Below are 24,053 nucleotides of genomic sequence, written 5' to 3'. Positions count from 1 at the left end.
CCTGCTTTTTTTGGGGGCTATTCAAACATTTCCCATTCCTTTTTTTTTTCTTTAAAAAAGGCCTTCAGATTCCAAGCTGGTTCTGAGAGGCTGCTGCAATTACCCGTCTTTTTCATTTGATGCACATCTGCAGTTCAATCTGATGACATCTGTCTCATCTTACCTTGACATTTGGGGTCATCTAATGAGCCGGCAACATCTTCACAGGACACATTTTCTGTGGAGACAAAGAAGAGGGTGATGCTGCAGCTGCTTTTTTCGCTCTGATCTGAACACACTTAAATATATGGTCAGTAAAACACCGACTGAAAAAAGAGAAAATGATAACATTACATTCACACAAATAAAACCAGCACCCTGACCTTTGACCTGAAGCCGAAGCTTGGCCCTGCTGTGCCTTGCAGTGGGCAGGGTGAGGGCGGCACAGTCGATTGCATTTGTGGACAAGGCGAGCTCCTTCATGCGCTGCCCACCGTGCCTGCTGCCACCTGTCATCCTGGCATCTCCGCCCTCAGCGCCGTCTAGGTTCTCAATGCTGCCCGCCCACTGAGCCCCGGGACCCCCCACCACCGCCATGGTCTGCAACAGGTCGTTCATGGCTGGATGGACGGATGGAGGGAGGGAAACGAAGAAAAAGAAAATTAAAAACTTGCAGATTTTATTACATCTCATCTCACTTCATGTAATGGCCCAGATTTGAATTCAAATTTACTACATATAACAGAACAGTTTTCTTTAACTATATGTCAGAGACTGTTTGTATCCCTTTAAGACAAATGTCTCAGATGAAAGCAAGAATTTAGGTCCTGCAGAGTTCAAGTTTCTAAAGATTGCTAAAGTCTGAAACACCAGCACTCAATTGTAATCTCTTATTTTCCAACAGTTTCTTGTCTACAGTGCTTCAATCTAACAGCCTCATAAAGAGCAAAGCTCAACTCCCACAGTATGCATGGAAAAAGGCTTTCTGATGAGGTCTTGATCATAATTATTATAAGATTGATCTCATCATTCAATTATAAATTAATCTTGTAGAACACAGAAAAATATAATAATTATACAAGTCAAGGCACATGCAGGCATACCGAATTATAAAAAAAGTATTAAAAACTGTAAAAAATATATTATCTAAAGTGCATAAAGATGGCAGCAGCATAGTTTTTCATGTTTCAGTTCTTCAGTCCTTGTGGTTCATCTCAGCCAGGTATTTTTAACAGGTGATCATCACCCTAAGATGCCACTGTCTTTATGCACTTTGTCTATTGAGCTGTATGCGACATTAGAAGAAGCATGACGGCATGCAGAGCTGCTCCAAGCTGCAGCAGCTGTACTGTGCACAAAAGATTAGAGCCAGAATCAGAGCGAGGAAAGTCCATGTCAGCAGAATAAGATCTGAAATGCAGCACGATGAAAGACAGACAGAGAGAAAAAGAGAGAGCCAGAGGAAGAGACAGACGGAGAGTAAAGGCTCCATTTCAAGTCCTCCATGGTGAATGCGGGTGGCAGTGATTTTTTTCATGCTGTAATCAAAGATGGGAGCAAACACACCACAGGCGCATGAAAGGCAAACCCGCAGTCTCTCCCAATCGCTCACTTCAGCACACACACATCGAGCCTTTCATTCAGTATACACAAACAAAATGAAACCACAGAGCACATGACAAAGCTGCCCGATAAGTTGCCCATTGCATACTGATTCCCACAATGACTAAATTGAAAGATAAGCTTTGGTAGGTGACAGAACCAAAAGAGATGAAAATCAAAACAACAAAAAACTACAAGAGGCAGATCTACAGAGAGAGAAAACTTTTTTTCGTGAGGTTAGTTCTAATTTCATTAATTCATCTGCTAACAGTGAGAACAAAGTGATCACTAGACTAGTGAGAGCTGATAAAAAGCTAAGAGTAGATACTCTACAAGAGGGAGTGGAGGCGGCAGACGTAGGGCGGAGGTTTACTAGGAAAAACTTACAAGGACAGGTCACTGATGTCACCAGATGCAGCATGGAGGTTTGGTAATGATGTGACAAAGTTTAAACTTGAATCTTTGTTCAATCTTGTGCAGATTAAATTTATTCCAACTCGGTCTTAAACTTATATGGAAAAGAATCCCAAATCAAAGACTTTACACCTGAGCAGGTTTAAGAGCTGCGGCTGAAACCTGAAATCTCATACTGTCACACCTCCCACACTGCAGTGCAGCCCCCCCACCCCCCGACATCTGTGACCGTTCCTCTTTGTTTCTCCTAGTGTGGCGATGAGAGGGAGAGAAGGCGGAGAAAGGCTAGCGTGGCGGCTATCGGAGGTCTTACACATGGAGCGCCGGTAGATGGCCTTGGCCTTGTCTTTGTCCTTGGATCTGTTCCTCATGAAAGGCAACCTTTTTATAGCTGTCAGAGCGCAGCCAGAGACAGACGAACGACAGACAGGGGAGAGGGAGAGCGACAGAAAAAGCCCAAGGCAGGTGGAGGAAAAGAAAAACAAAAGAAAAAGGAGGGCAGAACAGAGGGATGTGGTTAACATTGTCACAAAGAGAGCCAGGGGAGAGATGCAGAGAGAGCGAGCTGAGCCCCTGGACACTCAACTGGACAATAGACAACAAATGCAAAAGACAAATCGGCTACAATATATCACTTAAGAGAGATGAATCATGTTATTATGAAGCCTTTTGGGGTTTATCAGAGCTATTTCAAAGTATAAAAATACACTGAATATACTGTTAGAAATATATTAGCAATGCTAGCACAAGTTAAAGGAGCTAGAAACACAAAAACACAGATTTTTGGTAATGTGAAGCTTGTGTTAAGAGGGTCTTTAATTTCCCCAGAGAGATTGTGTTCAGCTCCAATGATTTTTAGGAGCATTTTCAAGAAATGCTTACAATTCATGGAAAAAGTATTTCTGTCCTCACTACTGATAAGACAGACAGACATACCTACATTTTAAGGGCAGGCTTTTGTACAATAAGAAACATTATGCAAACAAATACAAAAACATAAAACACAATGTAAATTCTCACACGCACTCTTCCTGCACACACACAAACATGCTTATGTACATGGTCATGAACGTTGTATTCTACATTTCTAGCTGATTTTAGAGCAGTACATTCTGTACACAACAACGTAACTGTCAACACATTAGCACACCTACATGAAACACACAGGATGAAGAATATTAAAGGGTGCAATCAGGAGGGTGAAAAGGTCAAAGGGCAGATTAATAGTATCAGGAAGGACTGCAGTGTTTTCAGAGACATAACCAAGAACGTTATCATTTATTATTGCATACGTGACTGTGTAAGGCCTCTATTTATGTTTTATAATTATGTTATTTATTTGGTTGTTAAAAGACCTTTCTCTTTTACTGTATTTCCTCTAATAGTTTTTGGGGCTGGCCTTTCTTTGTTCATGTCGACCACGCCCCTGGCCATCATTGGAGAAAAGGCTTTTAATTGACTACTGTCTTTTATTTGAGGAAATACAGTTCTTATATTTTAAGTAACTTTTAAAGTTTACTCAGTAATATGATCTGGCGTGAAAAATATACCAGCTTGCTTATACTGGCTATAGCTTCTTGATTTTACATAATACTTTAAATACTCATCATCTTAAAGCAAACGACCAACCTACTTATCATTTGAAGATGTATACTGACCATCAATATCCAGACCATCGAATAAAATAGTTACAGCTATATAATACCAACCTGTAGTCTTCCTACCAAATCCAGGCAACCAGGATTTTAACACTACTGACATTGACTGGAGGCGAGTCATGATGCATTGCACCTTTTAATAGTTATGAAACTACATTAGAGGGTGTTTTTTACTTATTTACAGGTGAACTGCACAGATCAGCAGGTTGACATGACTCAGAGGTAATGAGCTATGGACCCATCGAGGCAGACGTTTACAGTCAAACAGACCTGGGACAAAATATACCTGAAGCAATATTTGAACCACATGAGATGCACTTGATTCAGGTTGACACCTTAACACTGTTAAAAATCACTAAACCCACAAAAAGATGTTGTTCTTAGGGTTAAAAATCAAGCGCCTCCTTAGTTGTTTCAAACACAAGGGATGCGTCTACTTTTTGAACCAGGTCAGAGGTGGAGAGTCAACCTTGTGGTGCTGCGCAACTCAACCGTAACCTCTAAGACAGCTGATTGACACAGACAATGGACTCACGAAAACATGCCCTGAGACACACGATAGTCGGGTCATAAACCCCGCCCACCCTACCCATCCGCAGCATACCATTGGTGGAACCCTGCCCTTGGGCTTGGGCTTGGGCATGGGGCTGCTGCCCTCTCCTCCCTTCCGCAGAAAGAGAGAGAGAGAGATGAAGAAGCACAGGAGCAGTTAGGGGGGGAAAGACCCATTCACACACACACACACACACACACACACACACACACACACACACACACACACACACACACACACACACACACACACACACACACACACACACACACACACACACACACACACACACACACACACACACACACACCAGGTAGAAGTGTGTTTTGTGACGTTGTGGGTATGCAAGTGTATGATTATGTGTCTGAATTTGATTATATGAGTATTCAGCATTAAATGGAACAAGCTCGCAACCCTTTTGCTCAATTCTACATGTACATTTGTGTATGAAACAGTGTCTGAGTATGTGATCAAAGCTGCTGTTACTGTATATATATTTCTTGGTTTGTAAGTATATATTTGCACAGGTTTTTTTCCTCTGTGTGTTTGTGTGTATACGTGTTTCTTCTGTACTCACTGCTGCTCTTCTTTTGGTTGAGGGTGTCGTCCAGCGAGTTGGAGCCAGAGCCTACAGAAGAACTGTCCTGGCTGTCTTGGGGAAAGGTCAGGAATCCGTCTCCAAACTCTGAACGAGATGGAGTCAGCGTGAGTGAACGCATCCTCTCCCGACTCTTTGGCTTGATCAACTTCTTCATCTTCAGAGTGATCCAGTTGCCACGCCTACACAGACAACGCAGAGAAACCGTCAGGAGCAAGAAGACAACAGAAATAGAAATATTTCGAACTGATTTGTTCCATATATTTACTTGAAGGCTTCATGTTACCCTTTAAACCTCCACACTGATGACACTGAAGATAAAATGTTGTAGTATACAGCTGTTTAAAGCTCTGCAGACCATAAATATTTAATGGATCCCTTCCTGATGCAGCAGTGTTAGTGTTTTCTGCCATTTCCCCCGCCTCAGTCAGATAAGAGTCAACAAGTAAACAGAATTTTTAATGTCACAGTTTGCTTTGCTAAACTGATTTGTCTGAGTCATTCTGATTCATGTGGAGATGAATTTGCTCTTTACCTGCGTGGAGGTGAGGGGTCATAGAACTTATACTGGTCCATGATCTTCTCCTCCAGCTTCTCCTTCTGTCTCCTCAGCTCATTCAGCTTGTCTCTGATAGGCAGAAAAAGGGAGAAAAGAAGAGAGACGTCTATATACAAGACGTGTAATACTTGTGGATGTGTCTGCTGCCTGTTTTAAGTATACACATTCTCGGAGGTGAGGTGTAGTGTATGCTGAGAAAGTTGGTTACATGTATTGTCTCTGTTCTACATGGAAGAGGTCTTTGCTCTCCATGGTCTGCTCCAGCAGCGTACGGTTCTGTAGCATCAGAGTCTGGATCTGGTCCAACAGGTGTCGATTCTCCTCCTCCAGGTTTCCTTTAAGCTGGCTCAACAACTGACGCACACAAACACAGATACAGTATATTGGAGACATGCTGAGACACCTGGCTCAACAACAAATATGATACATCCAAAACACAGCTGTCTTACATTAAAGGAATAAGTCAGCCAGTTGGCTCTGAAGCCATGTGATGTGGAAATCCCCAAAGAGAAGACAAGAAAAGAGAAGAGAAGAGAAGAGAAGAGAAGAGAAGAGAAGAGAAGAGAAGAGAAGAGAAGAGAAGAGAAGAGAAGAGAAGAGAAGAGAAGAGAAGAGAAGAGAAGAGAAGAGAAGAGAAGAGAAGAGAAGCCTCCTCACCTCACACTGGTTGGTCAGCTTGGTGGAGGTGATGTCCAGCTGCTGGTACTGCTCCTTCAGTTTAGAGAACTCGGCCTCCAGCTTGGTCTGCTCCAGCGTGGCACTGTTCAGCTGGCTCTTTATGTTTTTATGATCCAGCTGGAGATTGTCATTGTCCTTTACCAGCTGACGATATGTAGTGTTCAGTCTAAAGATGGAGCATAACATGTGTTTGTAAAATGTGATTTTCTGAATCAAAAATAAACTTAAGTTTATATTTAAGGAGAATTAAGAGTTTTCAAAAGCAACGTATACAGGTATATCTGACCTATCATTTTCCTCTTTGAGCTGTTTGCAGTGGTCAGCTGTGGCTTGATGAGTTTCGTTCTCCAATGCCATTTTTTCCTGCTGCTGCTTCAGATTTTTCTCCAGCTCCTCCAGCTCGCCCTTCCTCTGCAGAAGCTGCTTGTATCTGCACAAATAAAAACACACACACACATTACAGACCGTTCTATGAGTAACATTAAGCTTGACAGGAAAGAATACAAAGCATACATATTCTATTTATCCCAAGGGATCGGCATTTCCTCAAGTTACTCAGCATGGTTTCTCTAAGAGTTTTAATGTCGCCCTCATAAAACAGTATACAAAAGGTCACAAGAGTGAGTCATGTCATGAGTGAGATTTGAACTGTATTTAGACTTGAGCATGTGCTCATCCCATGCTCGTGCACCCCAACTCACTTGTCCTCCAGGTCCCTGTGCTGCTGCTCCAGGCTCTTGTGGGAGCTCTTCAGGCCCCCATGCTTCCCGATCAGGGCTTCATATTCGACCGCCTGCCTCTCATGGAGTGCCGCCAGCTTCTCATGATCACGGAGGAGCAACTCATAGGTGGACCTCAGCTCATCTTTCTCTTTCAGCGCTCCCTCTCGCTCGCCCTCCACGCTGCTCTGCTGGGTCTGCAGCTGGGCGTTCTGGGCCATGAGGGCTGCACTCTGAGAGCTAAGGGTGGAGTTCTCCACCTAAAGGAGGAAACAGAGGATAAAGGATGGAGATAGATGGAAAACAAGAAAAAGGATTGTGGAAGAATTTAGCAGAGGAAATGGTGGTTGCCATTTCGGTCTATAGGGGGCACTGTGTCTTCATGTGTTTTTTTTATGCCTTTGCTGTATTCTCCATCCACACTGGCAGGAACTCGTTTCTTTTCATGTTTCCTTTGTGGTCAAATTGGTTTCCTAGTCACAAATCCCTGTGAACTCATACTCTGACACACACCCAAAAACATTCTGTCCAGTTGCAGACACACTGTACCTTTAAATAGAAGCAGCTTTTTACCTCCAGTACAAACACAGACATATAAACACCTGCCAACATGTGCTCTCACATACAAACAACCTACTTATCACATCAAGAGACATCTACGTACACACCCAGTAACAGCCAGAAGCTACTGTATGGTCAGTGTAAATCCTGTAGCCTATAAGCTGGTTTTGAATGGCTGCCAAACTGGGAGTACAAGTCTAAATCCATACCAGGGAGCAAAGCAGCCTGGCAAGGCAACTGTGCAAACAAGACTGAAGGGGGAGAGAAAGGGGATGGCTTCACATTTTCTGTTTTAAATGTAGAACTATTTATGTTATATTCTAAAGTCATACTTGAGGAGGCACTACTTGATTTTATTAGGTACTATAATAACCCTGGTATAACAATATATTTCCTAAATATATATTGTCTTTATTTCTCCCACATACATGATATATCTATTATATATTATCTATAATTATTTAATTCTTTAATGGAATTACAACACACAAAAAGTAACATGTTCAGAAATTCAAAATGACATTTCTATCCACTCATGAAAGTCCTGCAATATGATCGAAAGCCCAATAACAGAAATGGACTTTGAGGTGAGATTGTTTTATCAAATGAAACGTAAGTTGATATGGGGCTATCAGGTCCTTTGCAGTGAAATAAGAAATGATGTGTGTGATATCTTGGTCTGCTTTTCCTTCAGTTTGTTGTCGTGTCTGAATGTGTCTTGCACAGACTGTGTCTAGTTTCTAGTGTGGTGCAGATAATTATTGTGATAATATAAACTTGCTGAAATGTATTTAAGCGAGACACTTAGTTGCACTGATTATCCGACAACCCCTGCATGCCCGTGTTAGGTTTCAGGTGTAAATCACTGGACTGGTAGCTCTGCTGGATACTGTGTATAGTTTAGGATGTAAGGGGGATGTGAGGGGGATTACCTGCAGTTTGGCGTTCTGCGTCTGTAGGGATGTATTGTTCTCCTGTAAGGAGGCAGTCTGTCTCTGCACAGCCACTATCTGAGCCTGCAGGTTGGAGCTCTGAGTTTCCAGTTGTTTGAGCTGGCTCTTCAAGGCTGCCTTCTCAGCTTGGAGCGTGGCATTCTGGATGTCAGACACGCACAAATAAATTCAGACAATTGCATAAAAGTGTGTCTTTGTTCATCATTTGTCCTGGGAAAGTCACAGAAGTCCTCTTACATTCCTGACAGTGTGTGAACTTACATTCCTCTCCACCTCAATGAGTCTGTCTTTGACTTTCAGCAGTTCCCTGGTGGCTTCATGACTCTCCTTTTCCCATTTACTGACAGCCTGAGGGTCTTCCCCTCCTCTAGGGGGCGAGCTCTGCACCATCCTCTCCTCCTCCTCCCTCTGACGCAGCCCCTCATAGTTTTTCTTCACCTAGAGAGAGACACAGACTAGTCAACACAGTGAAATCACTGAGTGGTTTTTGCTGTTCTTTCAGCACATTTAAATTAATTCCTCCAACATTAATACCCTGTAAATGCTGCAGCTGAGAGTAAATTACTGGTAAATTGCAAAATTAAAAAAGCAGACTACTGTACTAGATGGTAACATAAGAAATGGTTAAATAATAGCTGGCAGATTCCATTACAGTTCATAGCTGAAACTCAAAGCATTAACAGATGCCTCATTTTTTCCCACTCAAGAGCTTTAGATCAGATTTTTGTCAGCAAGTTCAAAACAAAAACACCCTCCAAAGGGGAAGTCGAAATCCTCTCCTCCACTCTCTCACAGACTCCTGCCGCCTCATGAATAGATAAACTGCCGATAGAAGTGGAAGAGTGGCTGAATAAATAATGTATTGGCCCTGAGTTGCCCTCGGTATTTAGAGTGTTTCTCGTGTTTTAGACTGCAGGGGGAAGATTTCAGGACAGCTTGTTCTCAAGTGTTCTCAATGACCTGGCAGACTGGTGTTTTGGCTTCATAGGGTGTGTTTTTATATCAGGTCTTCTGTGTTGTGGTTGTGCTAAGCATCTGTATGTAACACAGCCAAAAATAATTGTTTGTTTGTGTATTTCGATGTTTTTAAGTACGGATTTCTGCATGTGTGTATGTGTGTGACTGACCGTCTTGAGCTCCTGGCGAAGTTGTTGGTTGAGGTTAGAGGACTCCTGCAGCCTGGCCTCTAGGGCGGCGATCTTCTCCTCCTTAATCTCCAAAGAGGACTTCAGAGTCGACTCCAGTTTGGTTTCCAGGAGCCTAAACCTGAAATTAAGGAGTCAAGTTAGCACTGTGTGTGTATTTATATGTGTGTGTGTCCAGTCTAGAGTGTGATCACACATATGTAACCCAAAGTACAGATAAATAATTATCATCATAACCACAGTATAACAAGGCCAAATGACTTCTTGCTAAGAGCGTAGGTAGGTGGGGAGATATTGGCTCAGAAATCTCACACAGGGATGATTTTGCAATAAACTCTAATTAATTAAAACAGCACCTAACCTAATTTGAGCCACAGGCCTGATTTATTTGATTCCGAATTGTACTTATCATTTTTAATTATTGTGATCCCAAGATAATATATTATGTTCTTTTTTGGGTCCCAGGATGAAACACTTTTAAGAGCAATAACGGAACAGTAAATATTCTGGCTTGTGTGTGTTTTAGTTTTTGTGAGGTGATACCTGTCGTCTGAGCCCTCGTCATGTAGGAGCCTTTCCTTAGTCAGTCCAATCTTCTCCAACTCGTGGGTCAGTTTCTCCAGATCGTTATTCATCTGCTGAGTCCGCAGCTTCTCGCTTACCAGCTCCTAAACACACACACACACACACACACACACACACACACACACACACACACACACACACACACACACACACACACACACACACACACACACACACACACACACACACACACACACACACACACACACACACACACACACACACACACACACACTTAGTAACTCTGAGACACTCATTTAGTCATCCACCAGTAATCAATAATCCAGATCCAATCCATTTTAATGAAAAACTCAACACAGAATAAAGTTTATCAGTGAAATAATCCCTTTCTGTTTTCATAAGCAAAATAAATAAAGTAGGGTTAAACAGACTTTTGCCACAATGTAACTTTTTCATAAGTGCAAGTGGTGAAAAACAGAATCAGCCACAAATAATTTTTTTTTAAATTCATGTTCTCTGCATGCATTTGGTTTTTATGTGCCTGGGTTTTGAGACTAATTAAACGCCATACAAAGGATAACTTCAATTAAATCCCACTAAAACAGAATGTTGTAGAACAGTGTTATAAAAAGCTGACCGTTTTTCTTTCTCGTCAGTTTTTTTTCAAACAACTTCAATAACACATGTTCAACACTTCCAGCGACTACAAAGGATTACAATAGTTTCATCTGGAAGCAGGTGAAACTCTGACAGTGTGCTTACCTCTCTGAGTGTGTTGAGGGTCTTCTTATCAATGCTGGCCAGTTTAACCAACTCCTTGTTTTCTCTCTCCAAGTCTTTGACTCTGGTGCAGGAGTCCCTGAAGAATCTCCTTGCCCATGGTCCGATTCTCTTTCTCCAAGCAGGTGATCCGCTGGTTGCTGTCCTCCAGCTTGGAGTCGCGGATCTCGGTCTGCTGCCTCAGACGCTTGTTCTCCTTCTCCAGAAGCTTCTTGTCTTTCTCCAGTTGGGAGCTTTCCTGCTCCAAAGTCTTGTTCTGAGGGATAACATGACATAATGGAGAGCAGATGGATAAAACAGCATTTGATGGGATTACTTTTAGTCTAAATGCCCTGTAAATACATGTTTGGCTAAAAGTGGACACAGATTAACTCAAAGGACCAAAAATAAATCACTTTTTATAAATAATCTTGGATAATCCAACTCTGCTGGGAAAAATGCTGTAATGCTGCTCCAGTATCCAGTAGCAACAGAGCAGGTCTGACAAAAAGTACAACCAAGAAATCTGTGTAGAAGACAAATCTGCACTTGATTCAAGAGAATTTCATATGTGGATTATAGCTGCAGCGATCAGGCGATTAATTGATAAATTCACTGAAAGTTACTCAGCAACTCTTTTGATAATCAGTCAAACATTTGATAGTTCTGGGTTCTCAAAGATAAGACATTGCTGCTTTTCTTGATTATTATAGTAATTTCCGTGGTTTGTCAGAGAAGAGCCTTGTGCTCTAGCATATTGTAATGGGAAATATTCAGTGATTTATGGACCTAACGTTTAATCTAGAAAATATTTTGCAGATTAATTGATAATGAAAGTAATCGTTCGTAGCAGCCATTAGAAGGATACTTAAAAAAATCCAGTTATATGACCGTGGTATGTGATGATACTGTTACAGCAGAATCAATCTTTTACTTTTTTCCCTAAGAGACTTCTGAATCAGTCCATTCCCCAAAAGCCACTGATGCTGTGTCAGTCATACACCTAAAGCAATGTCGCCCAGGGGATGTTGAGCCACAAATTGCTCCAATTTCTAAACATTGTCTCAGTCATCAGATTCTTCAGGTTATTATTTTTCAGCAGCACATGTGATTATTGCCTCTGAATGAATGCATGAGAAACTGAGGATTCCTTTTGCCTACCTCCTGCTCCAGCTGTTCCAGGCGTTTACTGGAGATCTTGAGCTCTTCCAGGTTGCGTTGGAGGGTTTGATTCTCAGTCTCCACCTCTTGCAGCTCTGCCTCCAACTGCTGGATCTTCTTGCTGCTGTTCTCTAAAGCCTTCTGCAAGCGCTGGTTCTCTGTATCTAGGCCCTGGTAACTCACCTGGGAGATGAATAGCAAAATTAGGATATTAAAAGCATCCATGAACTAGTTGTGCTGCTCCCTGATGCCATTATATGCTAGATCCCCTAGTTGTCTCTATTAAGGACCAAGTAACTCACTGATAAGCCCCATGACACTAATAAAACTGTATAATACATTTTAGCTGTGTCTCACTGTAACACAGTAACAGTGCTCGTCATGTGACCAGCATTCCTAAAGTCTTACTTCTAATCTCTCAGTTTTCTTGGAGGAAGCCTTGAGGAGCTCCAGGCTGCGCTTCAGCTGGCTCCTTTCACTTTCCAGCTCCCTGTTCTCAACTTCCAGCTGAATGGCCTTGGCCCCAGCTGACCGGAGGCTCTCAGCCGAGCGCCGGAGGTCCAGGTTCTCCTGCTCCAACTGAGTATTTTCCTTTTCCAGAGCCTCCAGCTGGAAGGCCATGTTCTTTAGACTGTCCAGCTTCTTCTTCAGACGACGGCCCTCTGCCTCCAGATCAGTGTTCTCCTTCTCTAACGAAGACACCTACACACAGTGATGGTTGATGGGGTCAAAAAAAATATTCATTACTAAATACACTTAATCATTACACATCCTGTAATCATATTTAATCCCAAATCTCTCTCTCTCTCTCTCTCTCTCTCTCTCTCTCTCTCTCTCTCTCTCTCTCTCTCTCTCTCTCTCTCTCTCTCTCTCTCTCTCTCTCTCTCTCCTCTCTCTCTCTCTCTCTCTCTCTCTCTCTCTCTCTCTCTCTCTCTCTCTCTCTCTCTCTCTCTCTCTCTCTCTCTCTCTCTCTCTCTCTCTCTCTCTCTCTCTCTCTCTCTCTCTCTCTCTCTCTCTCTCTCTCAGGCAGGAAACAAAATGTACCGCACCTTTTCACACGTGATTCCTAGACTGGCAACTTTCTTCTGCAGACTCTCGTTGTCCCTCTCCAGCTTCTGCATCAGAATTTCCAACTCCTCTGCTCTCTCACCTTTCTCCTTCATCACCTCAAGCTCCTTACCTACATTAAAAAAACAAAACAAAAACAAAACACGCTTACAATACAAACAACCAGTTTGTAAAGACAAGACAAAAAAGGTAGACATCAAAATACTGTTTCACTCACGTAGTTGTTTCCTTTCAAACTCCATCTTATTGAGTTTGGCAGTTGTCTCACAGATAGATTCGTGGAGAACACGATTCTCTTTCTCCACATCCTTGACCCGAGCCTCGGCTCCCACCTGGCAGCGCTGACGCAGGGACGACACAGTCTGACTGAGGTGTTTGTTTTCCTGCTCCAAGCCCTTCAGCTGTAGAACAGACAGAGTTTCAATGACAGCATTCAGTTAATGTTGAATCTAAATGATTTAACTTTAAAGCAGTAAGCCATATGGCACTTAATTAGGTTGATTTTATTAAATAAAGTCTGCACCAGTATTACTCAGGTACTCCATTTCCCAAGGAATTCATTGATCATCTGGACTGATGAAAAAGAGTTTAAAATGTTCCATAATTATTTGTTCTGTGACTTAATATGAAAGGGTCCAACCTTGCTATGATTAAAGTGAAATTGGTTGTATGAGCTCATGCTCGACTCATGCCCGACTGCATCTGGGGCACAGAGTGCCAGAAATCTCCGTAGTCAATAAAACATAGCGGTAGTTCTACTTAATAGTTTTTTTGAGCCAAATGCAAATCAATTGCACAAAGATTACTCTCAAGAAAACTCAATATAGACTTTAGTAAATTACACAGCTTATTTGTGTTATTTTGTCAGAGCTTCCTGGATAAGAATCAATGATGGCTTTTGTGGAGAGCAGCCTGTATGACGCACAGTCTCAAAGCTTAGTTTGTCTGAGAATGTTGGTGATTCTGACTATATGCTTGCAATGTTACCTGTATGTCAAATCACATTAAAACTTGATGTGATAACAGTAATTCTAAGGAAGGTCTCAATAACAAATGAGATAACTGCACTAACGTGTTAATCAGTCTGTAATGTAGAATTCAGGAAAAATGGCATGCAAGCAATTGTCATTCATTTATACTTAAAGATCCCCTCAAGTATGTATTTAGACTTATAAAGATATTCTAATTTGAACAATAATGTGCGTCTGATACATTTTTTCAACAAAAAAGTATAAACCGCTTTAAAATCCTTAAAATTACATCTACTCCTTCTCCCTCATTAAAAATGCAGTACTCTATGAATATGCAAATATATGCATGGTGGCACAGCAATGCAGCAGCTTGTCTGGCTCCTGGTTAAGTGTGCAGATAACAGGCCCAGTGCAAATAGGCCAAGAGGGTACAGCCCAACCAAAATTCTAAACATTGTCAACAACTTGCCCACCTCACCTCCACCAAAGCTCAGAGCAGACTGGTGTAGCAGACTACAACAGCTCAGAGGAAAGAGAAAGCAGTGTGCATGGAGGCAGAAAACGGGTTAGTGGGCTGGTCTGTTAGCCAAGCTACATGTTAGGTCAGACCAAGCTAGCCACTACATCACTCTTTCTGGTCAATGTTCATTCACTGGATAACAAAATGGATCGCCTGAGGCTTAGCATTCATCAGGAGATGAAGAACTAGTGTGTTCTTCCCATGATGGACACTTGGTTAAACAGCACAGTATGCTGGACAATATGCTGCATATAATTATCTCTGATTATAAACGATTGGTGTCTTAGATTTGTGATGTAGGATATCCTACCTGACTGAATCAGTGTTATTGAGACTGTCCTTGGTATACTGTAGTTTCAAAGCAGAAATGCTCAACCATGGCGTTAACCACTTATTTCACTACTGATATGTCTAGCAGTTGAAAAACACTAATGAACTAGTTGACAAGGTGAAAAACTTGATTCTCATTGAAGGGAGTATTTAATATATAATACTTAAACACTGCGATACATGTAAAATGTATTGTTTAAAATGATGACCATCTGGTTTTGGGATACACTTTCCAAATTGAATTGCATGTGTGTGTGTGTGTGTGTGTGTGTGTGTGTGTGTGTGTGTGTTTGTGTGTGTGTGTGTGTGTGTGTGTGTGTGTGTGTGTGTGTGTGTGTGTGTGTGTGTGTGTGTGTGTGTGTGTGTGTACCTGTCTCTCAGAGTTTTCTCTGAGTGATTCAAGAGTCTTCTCCAGTAAAGCCTTCTCTTTCATCAGGTCAGTACTGAGAGATTCAGCACTGCGGAGTGACTCTCTGTCTGAGGTCAGTTCACTCTCCAGCTGCCCCAACTGCACACAAACATACATATGAAAATATGGTTAAAGTAACATTTTAAAAAATGACTGGGTTTCTAGTGAAGTGTCTTTGATGGTGGAAATATAATGGTTGAAATGATAAACAATTATAGGACCGTTTTCCCCTTCGGTTACACCAATATGTTGAATTATATATGAATACACTCTATGTTGCATGATCACCTGTATTTTGATATTTTTAATATCGAGGCCAGTGTATAATTCTGTGAGTTACCCTGTGATTCTCAATCACACAGAATTTAGTGCAGTAATCCATGATACAAACATCACCTCATCCTGTCGCAACTCATAGACACACAATTTAATATATGCACAAACACAAACATAATTAATGAGACAGAATTTCTGTTGTTTGAGTCTACCAGCAGATGCATTCACATTTTAATGTGTTTTGGTTGCAAGTTGCCCAGAAATAAATTTCTCACTCTGGATTTTCTCTTTGTGGCAGAAAAACACAATTTCATGCTTTTTATTCAGAGGGCACAGAAAGAGGCTTATGTTTCTTAAAATAGCTCTGAGACATCTCTTAGCAAAGGGCATTTAAGTGTCAAAGACAGGGAAAGAAAAGGCAATGTAGGCCTGCCTGGATTTACAACTTTTCTTTCATCCTGCTATCCACCCCTCTTTCAAAACTCTTTCCTTCTTTCCCTTTTTATTTCTAACTGTCACTGTGTGAAAGGGTCTAAGGCAAGTGTTAGGGTGATATATTGTGTAGTGCTGTTTCAATATGCTAATCTTGTAGTGACCCTGCTGAGGGGCAGAAACTGAGAAGTTGCACAGTGTCCTGAAACAGATACAGCTCAGTTAATCTGTCTGAATGGTATTTCCATCAGTCACAGAAATTAAACACTTTTTGGTCCCTTTACGTACTGCAGGAATGTTCTAGCCTACAGATGGAAACTATCAAAAATATTCATCCACACAACATTCCTTATTATTCTATTGTCTAATGGCTTCCTTAGTAAATTAAGTACTTCTCATGGTGCACAACTGGCAAGCCTTCAGACAGTCTGTAAATATGTCTATACTATATAACCAAGAGCCAATTTCTATTTTTGATTGTCCTAGAGAATAGTCATCAAGTTTATAAAGTTGTGATTTGATTTATATTATTGATTTGCAATGAGAACAGGCAGCATTTTTAAGAAGTAATTGGGAGATCATTAAAGTAAATTAGAAAGAGCATTGGACAAAGAATAGAGCCCTTACGTACCCCACAAGGTATGGTATTCAAGACATTCTTTTGGCCTGTTACATCCCTGCTGTCCATGATATATATAATCAAATTATTTGAAAACATTACCTCTTTGACCATATCTAGATGATTTGACAAGCATGACGTCATGATAAACTGTGTCAAAAGCTTTTAAGAGATGTAGAAGTATATTTGTTGTTTGAGTTCAGTCATTACAACAAACAAGCAATTACTTAGAACTGTAAACTTGCCCTCAATTCTTACCAACCTAAAAAAAACACTTAAAAACAAAGTTCAGTGCTTACTTTCTGGTTCAGTTTCTGGTTTTCCTGGCTGGCTTTGCTCAGTTTTGTCGCAACGTCCTGACTGGCTGCTGCTCTGAGCTCTTCCACTGTCTTCAGCAAGGTCTGGTTGTCTTTCTCCAACTTCAACAGGCGGCTGGAAGTGAGCTCGTTCACCTCCTCACCCAGAGACTTCTGAGGGACTGGGATAATGACAACAAGAACACGTGGATTACACATCAATGTTTTACCAAATACAAACAAACAAACCACAATTCTGTTCATATTTTTGGTGTTTCAAATCAAAAAAAAAAAATGAAGTGACACAAATTACTATAAAAGTCATCAGGATTACAATAAGTCAATCAAAAATGAATGAATGCAAAGCCCTGTGGTCTAACTTTATGGTCTTAAAGCTTTTAAGTGCCATTTTAACAAACTACCCACCACACAAAGTCTTTATCCAGATCCCTGGCTAGTTAAACCTCTTAACAGCTTTAATAGTCCAAACGCACAGCTTATCCTCCAGGAGCCACTGAATATTAATTACAGGTCTTAACCAAGTGGAAAGAAAACCCAGTGGAGGCTGGCAAACACTGAAGGGCCATGGGGATGACGCCAAGACCAAGAGCCAATGACCAAATCCTGGTCTGTTGGCAATCTGAAGCCTTCAACACAACCTTCTCCTGTACTTTCTAAACTCAGGTGACTGTCAGCACTGTGAAATATTCTTTCCCCATCTCCTGCACTCGTAAAAAATCCTATTTTTGTGTGTTCTGATTATTAATTCAGTCAGTTTACATAAGGAAACCTTTTCTCCGGCACTAAAAGGAATTTTAGGTTCAGCCTCCTGTTACCTTCGGTCGTATCTGGTGTCTTAGATAGTTGTTCCAGCTCCCAGCCTAAGTGTAGGGACTCATCCATGCTCTGTTTCTGGGCCATCTCTAGCACCAGGTTCTCCTCCAACAGTTCTTCCATACGCTTACGGTCCATGTCCCGCTCCTGGAGATAACAAATAGATTGGAGGTGTGTTGAGACAAACAAATGGTTAACACACAATTGCTAAAATGACTTTTACTCATGTTTTCGGCTCTTTTATAACTCTATAACACCCATCTCTCTCTGAACTCTAAAAATCGCTTTACACTTCACACTGAAATACTGGTCCAAAAATCCATCGCCTTACCATCTCCAAGTCATGCATCTTGGATTTGAGCTGCAGATTCTCCTTCTCCAGGAGGTGCAGTTTGTCAGAGCGGGTCCTGCTCACATCCAGCTGCTCCTCCAGCATGGACTTAGTCTCCAGCAGGACCTGGTTGTCCTCCTTCAGCTCCTAAAGAATCCATCACAATAACAGAAAATACACGTTAGACATAAGACAACATCACTGTAGCTAGTATGAAAAATCTTTTCATCTTTTTTATTATTTCTTTTAATGTCAGTATTATTAAAATGAGTAGTAACAGTATAAATCAGTCCCTCCTGGATTTGACAGTGATTACTCAAACCAAGAATGCTTGATTTTGCAGCAGCTTTTCTCAAAAATTACAATGTTTTATGTACTTTTATTGGGGTAAAATTGTGTTTAGTTTCTTAGATGTCAGCTACAAGATGCTCAAGTATCCAAGCCGCCTCCTTTCATAAACAGTCTAGCTGGCTTGAAGTGATGCTCTGTGTGCAGTTGTGTACCTCGATTCTGGCCTTGTAAAACTCAATGCCGTGAAGTCGGTCCTTGTATCGGCTCAGCTCGCTCTCCAGTTTGTCGACACGGATGGCTTTCTCTCTAATAGCATCCAGCTCATCACGGTAAGCCCGAGCTGACCGAGCATCTGACAGCAGCTGGTAGCTCTGCAGGAGTTTACACCAAAATACAGAACATAAATGTGTGCAGTATAATGAGAATGCATGCAAAAAAAGAAGAAATACTTGCAGCATCACGTGAACAAAATGGTAAACAGATATGCAATAATGTATAAAAATTATTTTTTTAACAAGTCAGTGGATTCATTGACTCTTATATGATTAGCAGAATATATCTGAGTAACTAACCCCTTAAATCTTTACATAAACAGATGAAGAACAGAACAAACTTTCCACACTATCAATTATCACAAACACACACAAACTGTCCTCCTTATCCTGAACTCATCCACCTTGTTTACAGCATCCAGTCAGTTTGCAAGCAGCCAACCTGCTACCCCCCTCCAAATCAAAAGCCATGTGAGGCTGTTGCTAGACTAAAGATAGCTCTAATAGCCCATAATGAGCTAAGACACTAGCTGGCTGATTAAAGCCTGGCAGCACTGCAGAAACAAAGTGCTTAGAAAGAGGAGGGAGGAGCAGGTGGCATCAGATGAAGTTGTATGAAAGTGTGTGTGTGTGTGGTGTTAGTGTCACTCTGACTTGTGGTGTTACCTCTTGCTGAAGCCTCTTGAGCTCCACCTCCATGTTCTCAAGTTCCTGCCTGGTATCTAAAAGGTGCTCACTCTTCTCCTCCCTAGAAAAGACACAGGGAGGTAGAGGAGGTAAACAAAGAGAAAATCCAGCCGAAGTAGAGATTTAAGAGAAGGAACAGAAGCAAAGTAAAGAAAGACACATTGAAAAATATGTTTATGAAGAAGTAAAGAAGCCTAGAGAAATATGATCCTTTTTTTGTATTATGATCAACATTAACCCCTACACTGAAAATCATGTACCATCTTTTTATTTATTAAAAAAAAATTGTGCTTGCATGTGTTTATCAATTCAGAGTACTAACAAGGACATTCCTTTAGGGCTGTTTCCATTTCAAAGCTTGCAGCTAAATCATTTAATGGTGGCCGCCTATTGACATAGTGAAAAAGAAGAGTTGCATTTCACGGAGTTTGTATTTCTAAATATGAGTAATCAATTTAAGACTTTACTATTTGAATTATAACGTTTTGATATCGAAAGCCTCTTAATGTAAACACTTTTGCTAACATATCATGGAATAAACAGCATTTCCAATCAACCATCAGCAGAAAAATCAGAAACTCACATGTTGATTTTAAGACATCCATCAATCCACTGACCCAGTTTCCAAAGTTAAACAGCCTTTATTGTCTGGTGTGTTTGAGATCTGGTGGTCAAGACACAATGCCTTTCCTGTGTCTTGCCCTGAATTCAACTACTGATAAACAACCTTCTTCTGCTGGACATCATAACCCACATTTACAGCAGTTACAAACAACTGAAAAACACATACAGTACCACCCTGTGACCACTTCAGGGGTAAACATATGCAAATCTGCCCCTGGGGCTCAAATAATTCATCTCTCTTTAGTCTACAACAACAGATAAGATACAAAAAGAGGCACACAAAGTGGAGAGAAATATCAATAACGTTGTGAAAAACGTAAAGAACAGAGAGTTTAATTTCTCATTCTTTTATACACAACAGGAGGTTCTTGCCATCTTGTGCTCTCTATCATTTAAGTGACAGCAAAATGTGGCAGTCTGACATTTGCTGTCTATGAGAGAGTGTGTGCGAGTGCAAATCCCCCAGCATCCTACCATAGAGGGAGTATGTGTCACACTGCTTTGAAGGAAAACGGCTGCATTCCTGAGATGCTGTTCTGTGGTTGTGTCTGCGTATGTGCATGAAACCGCTCCACTGAACATCTGATGGCCTATTTGATTACAGCTCTCTGGAGTCTCGGAGTACATCTCAATAAGGAAAAGGCACCCCTTCTCTCCTTGTTCTTTCATTTATCTTCTCCTTCCTCTCACAACTAACATTATTTGGGAAATTGTTGTTGATGTGTATATGAAGGCAGGATGTTCTTTTATCCATTCCTGTTTTTGTTTCAGTTAACCTCCTCCACCTCCTGCTGCCCCTCCCTGTCCCCCAAGACAGCCCATACCAAATCACAAACACCTGTCAACTCCAGCATGGCAGATTAGCTTTGAGCTGAAATTATGGATGCAGCTGGCTCTGCTGCTTATGTTAATGGTTTAACACGTAGCATCTGCGTGAGAGAAGACACTTGTATGCACTCCTATATTTGAAAAGCTCCCATTGGCAACTTGTATTCCTCATCTAAAAACTAATATCTTTGTGAGAACCAATAATGTCTATAATAATGTCTAATGTCTTTCTGAGATCCAATAAAAAAGCTTTTTTAATATTTCTACAGAAGGGGCACCCTGATCGCCAAGGGGTAAAGGCCCCAAACATGAATTACAACATCTCCACTTCACATTTGGCCAAGGACCTTGGTTGTATCTCACTCTAATAAATGACATACAATGCACCCCCCACCCCCACTTCCAATAATACATTCAAATACATAGTATATCACCTAAACTGCAAACACAAAGCTGAAGGTCTGCACATAGCACCATACAAACAGAGACCCAAATACATATATATACAGTATATCATTAATCTTTTGTGCTAAACATTATAAGACATACCGAATGTAAATTGTACTTTACTGACATTCAATACTCAGTTCAACAATATATAGATAATGTATTCAATGAATGAGTCCTGCAGGTAAATCTTTTAGTTGAGAAAGAATTACGATTTAGAAGACTGGTTTGACATGATATCAATTTGTAATCAATCTAAAGTGAAATATGCACCATTAAGTTTGTTTGTTACTCATTCTAGCAAAACAGAACATTCCTGCCTTTCATCTGTCTCAGCTACTGATCTGTGCAGTATGAGGTATGTGAGGAAAATCTGTTGTAGTTAATGATCTACTGACATTCAAAGCGTGTGTTAACTGGTTGACCCCCGCATGAGTAACGGTGAAAGGGTGATGTTTTGCTATTGCTACAGTTTATCAGGTTCTTATCTATTTATACCTGCACTGTCAAAATGATATCATGCTAACAAGTATGTTTCAGGTTTGGTTGACTTGTTGGGTCATTGTTTTGCAATAAATACCGCCATGTTTCAGACCCAGAGAATGCAACCTATAAATGCATTTTCTTTCAAATGGTACATTTATATTATTCATTAGAAGATGTTTTGATTGGTCTTGAAATAACCTGCCTGAAAAAGAACAGGTACAATACATATATGTTTAAGGCTAATAAGGGACAAAAAGAAGTAGTACAATAGATTTTTGTCCTGGGAATAAGGTAAAGACTCACTGTGGAATAGCAGCTCTAAATTTGACTCAAAATGTGTTTCATAGGTATCAGTGCTGTACTGGCCATTGGGCATATGAGGACAAATCCCGGTGGGCCAGTGGACCGTAAAAAATCAGTTTTTACCAGTCATGTCTGTCTATTCACCGGCCTTCTCTGTGTGCCTGTCATTTGCTGTGTGCATGAGAGCATGCTGTGTGCGTCACTGGCCTGTCACAACCACCCAGGCCAGGCTCAGCGGTTAAGTCCAAGGCTGAATTTCTTTCCCAGTACACCCCTGATACGTATAAACTCAGCTTGAGTAGTCTGAGCTTGAACAGGAGGAGGAAAAGCAGCCAAGCCACATTTGGTTTAATAGAAACATTAACAAACAGACCACTGTGGGAACACTGAAGCACGCCCTCTGGCTCTGACCTGGTCTCCTTCAGACACACACGCTGAGACCACACAGCAGCACACACATCCACATTTGTATTCAAAGACAATACTCTATGCATATGAATGTGTGCTGCCACACACAAAAAAACACACTCCTCCTCTCCCCAGAAAAGAAACTGTGATCATGTGACCAGACTACATCAGCATGTCTTTGGTAAAAAAGGATGGACTCAAAGACCTCATCGAGTCCATCACATGACACTACCTTTCTACCACACACCACAGCAACAAGTAAACAATACCATAGCAACCAGCAAACATCATAACTCATTAGCTTGTCCGCTGCTCTTACGTACTCCTATTTAGGTCTACTGAATAAACTGTCATTATGTAGGTCAAGTAAGTGTTCGGGAGATGCCTACAGTGATGAATGTCAGACCATTTCAGCACAAGAACCACAATAAGTGACTTTAGGGTTGCTGAAGGACACTTGCTTTTCAGAGGGTGACCTGCTCTCCAGTCTGAGTTACAACCTATCGTTAAAGAACCATCATTTTGGTTTGCATTTGGCCCTCAAACATGCCATTGTCTATTTGACAAAAAATACCTTAAAGAGATCCAAATCATGATGGTCCACAGCTAAGATGTGCATTAAGATCAACCTTTTAAAAACATTTTCAACTTTTAAACTGGATTTTTTTTTTTTTACACTAAAGACAAGTAGAGGACAGCAGAGAGCACTGCACGACTAAGCCAGCAATCAGTCTCTATCAATAGAGACCGAAATGTATTTGTAAATAGCTTGAAATGTCAGACAGGTCTGGCTACGTTGAATGAATTTCTTTTTGACAAATTACAGCACTTCCGAAAAAACTCTTTCATATTAGTTTTAAAAAAGTAAAACAGAAGTGCCAAAACCCAAAAAGCCCTATGCTGCCAAAGTGATGGATGGACTGCTTTGAAAAACAGACCTAATCAGATGAAGTAAATTATTCTCTTGGAAGAAGAAACTACATGTCTTCTGGCCTGACCCAAACTGTCATTGAAATCTAATCAAAGAATAGTTTCAGTAACAACTCAATCTTGAAAACGTTGTGAAAAAGAACAAATTACACATAGTATACAGCATTTAAATTAACCCAACAACAAAACAATCCCATTAAAAGCAGCTCAGTCTCTTGCTTCAGTATCATCATCGACCTCAAGACGCCAGGCAGTCTTTTAAATGAGACATTATTATGTTTGTGCTATGTCAAAATACTTCCCCTTGAAACAAAGATCCTTTTCTTCCAACTGATCTGACTTCACCATTAAGCCTTTTGTCTACAGCACTTTAAAAAGGAAGCTCTATTATTCATAGACAGAATTTAAAATGCCTCTCAAAGGCTTGTTTAGTCTCATGTGTGTTAGTGTTGGGAAGTGTGACATCACAGCATCCTGCTCTAATGTGACTAATAAGAGATGCAGAGAGGAAATGGACTGCTGGGTCTCCGCGATTCTTCATCTCTGCCTCATCATTGTTATTCTTCCAGTATCATATTATGAATTCTGGGCTCATAATGAGTTCCCGTCAGGCCCATGAGGTAATATCTCTTGGGCTAAATGTGACACTTAGAAATCAGTCACTCAAATAAAATGACCGACATTTAACCCTTATGCATCACTGGGTATTCATGCACTATATAGTAAATAGGGAATGATTTTGGACACAGCCTTTGTTTTTACATTTGAGACTGTCCATTACCCAAAAAATGATGATTTCTTCTAGA

At 40.9% G+C, this 24,053-nt stretch overlaps 1 protein-coding gene across 1 annotated transcript in view; it reads right to left on the bottom strand.

Annotated features, from left to right (window-relative positions):
• The window catches only part of LOC133991641 (girdin-like), a 66,038-nt gene that overhangs the window by 3,576 nt on the left and 38,409 nt on the right, over nucleotides 1–24,053 (bottom strand). The window contains 25 exon segments of the mRNA XM_062430128.1: nucleotides 164–217; nucleotides 363–599; nucleotides 2,309–2,392; nucleotides 4,784–4,986; nucleotides 5,340–5,432; nucleotides 5,572–5,717; nucleotides 6,021–6,207; nucleotides 6,328–6,471; nucleotides 6,743–7,020; nucleotides 8,254–8,415; nucleotides 8,536–8,712; nucleotides 9,402–9,540; nucleotides 9,963–10,087; nucleotides 10,728–10,830; nucleotides 10,832–11,001; nucleotides 11,886–12,068; nucleotides 12,294–12,587; nucleotides 12,935–13,065; nucleotides 13,171–13,354; nucleotides 15,145–15,282; nucleotides 16,810–16,988; nucleotides 17,643–17,787; nucleotides 17,972–18,118; nucleotides 18,475–18,633; nucleotides 19,201–19,282. Of these exon segments, the coding sequence (XP_062286112.1) occupies nucleotides 164–217; nucleotides 363–599; nucleotides 2,309–2,392; nucleotides 4,784–4,986; nucleotides 5,340–5,432; nucleotides 5,572–5,717; nucleotides 6,021–6,207; nucleotides 6,328–6,471; nucleotides 6,743–7,020; nucleotides 8,254–8,415; nucleotides 8,536–8,712; nucleotides 9,402–9,540; nucleotides 9,963–10,087; nucleotides 10,728–10,830; nucleotides 10,832–11,001; nucleotides 11,886–12,068; nucleotides 12,294–12,587; nucleotides 12,935–13,065; nucleotides 13,171–13,354; nucleotides 15,145–15,282; nucleotides 16,810–16,988; nucleotides 17,643–17,787; nucleotides 17,972–18,118; nucleotides 18,475–18,633; nucleotides 19,201–19,282 (3,944 nt within the window).

Source organism: Scomber scombrus, chromosome 12 (genome assembly GCF_963691925.1).
Source record: "Scomber scombrus chromosome 12, fScoSco1.1, whole genome shotgun sequence".
NCBI classification, from domain to species: Eukaryota; Metazoa; Chordata; class Actinopteri; order Scombriformes; family Scombridae; genus Scomber; species Scomber scombrus.
This window is presented reverse-complemented; position numbering and strand designations above follow the sequence as displayed.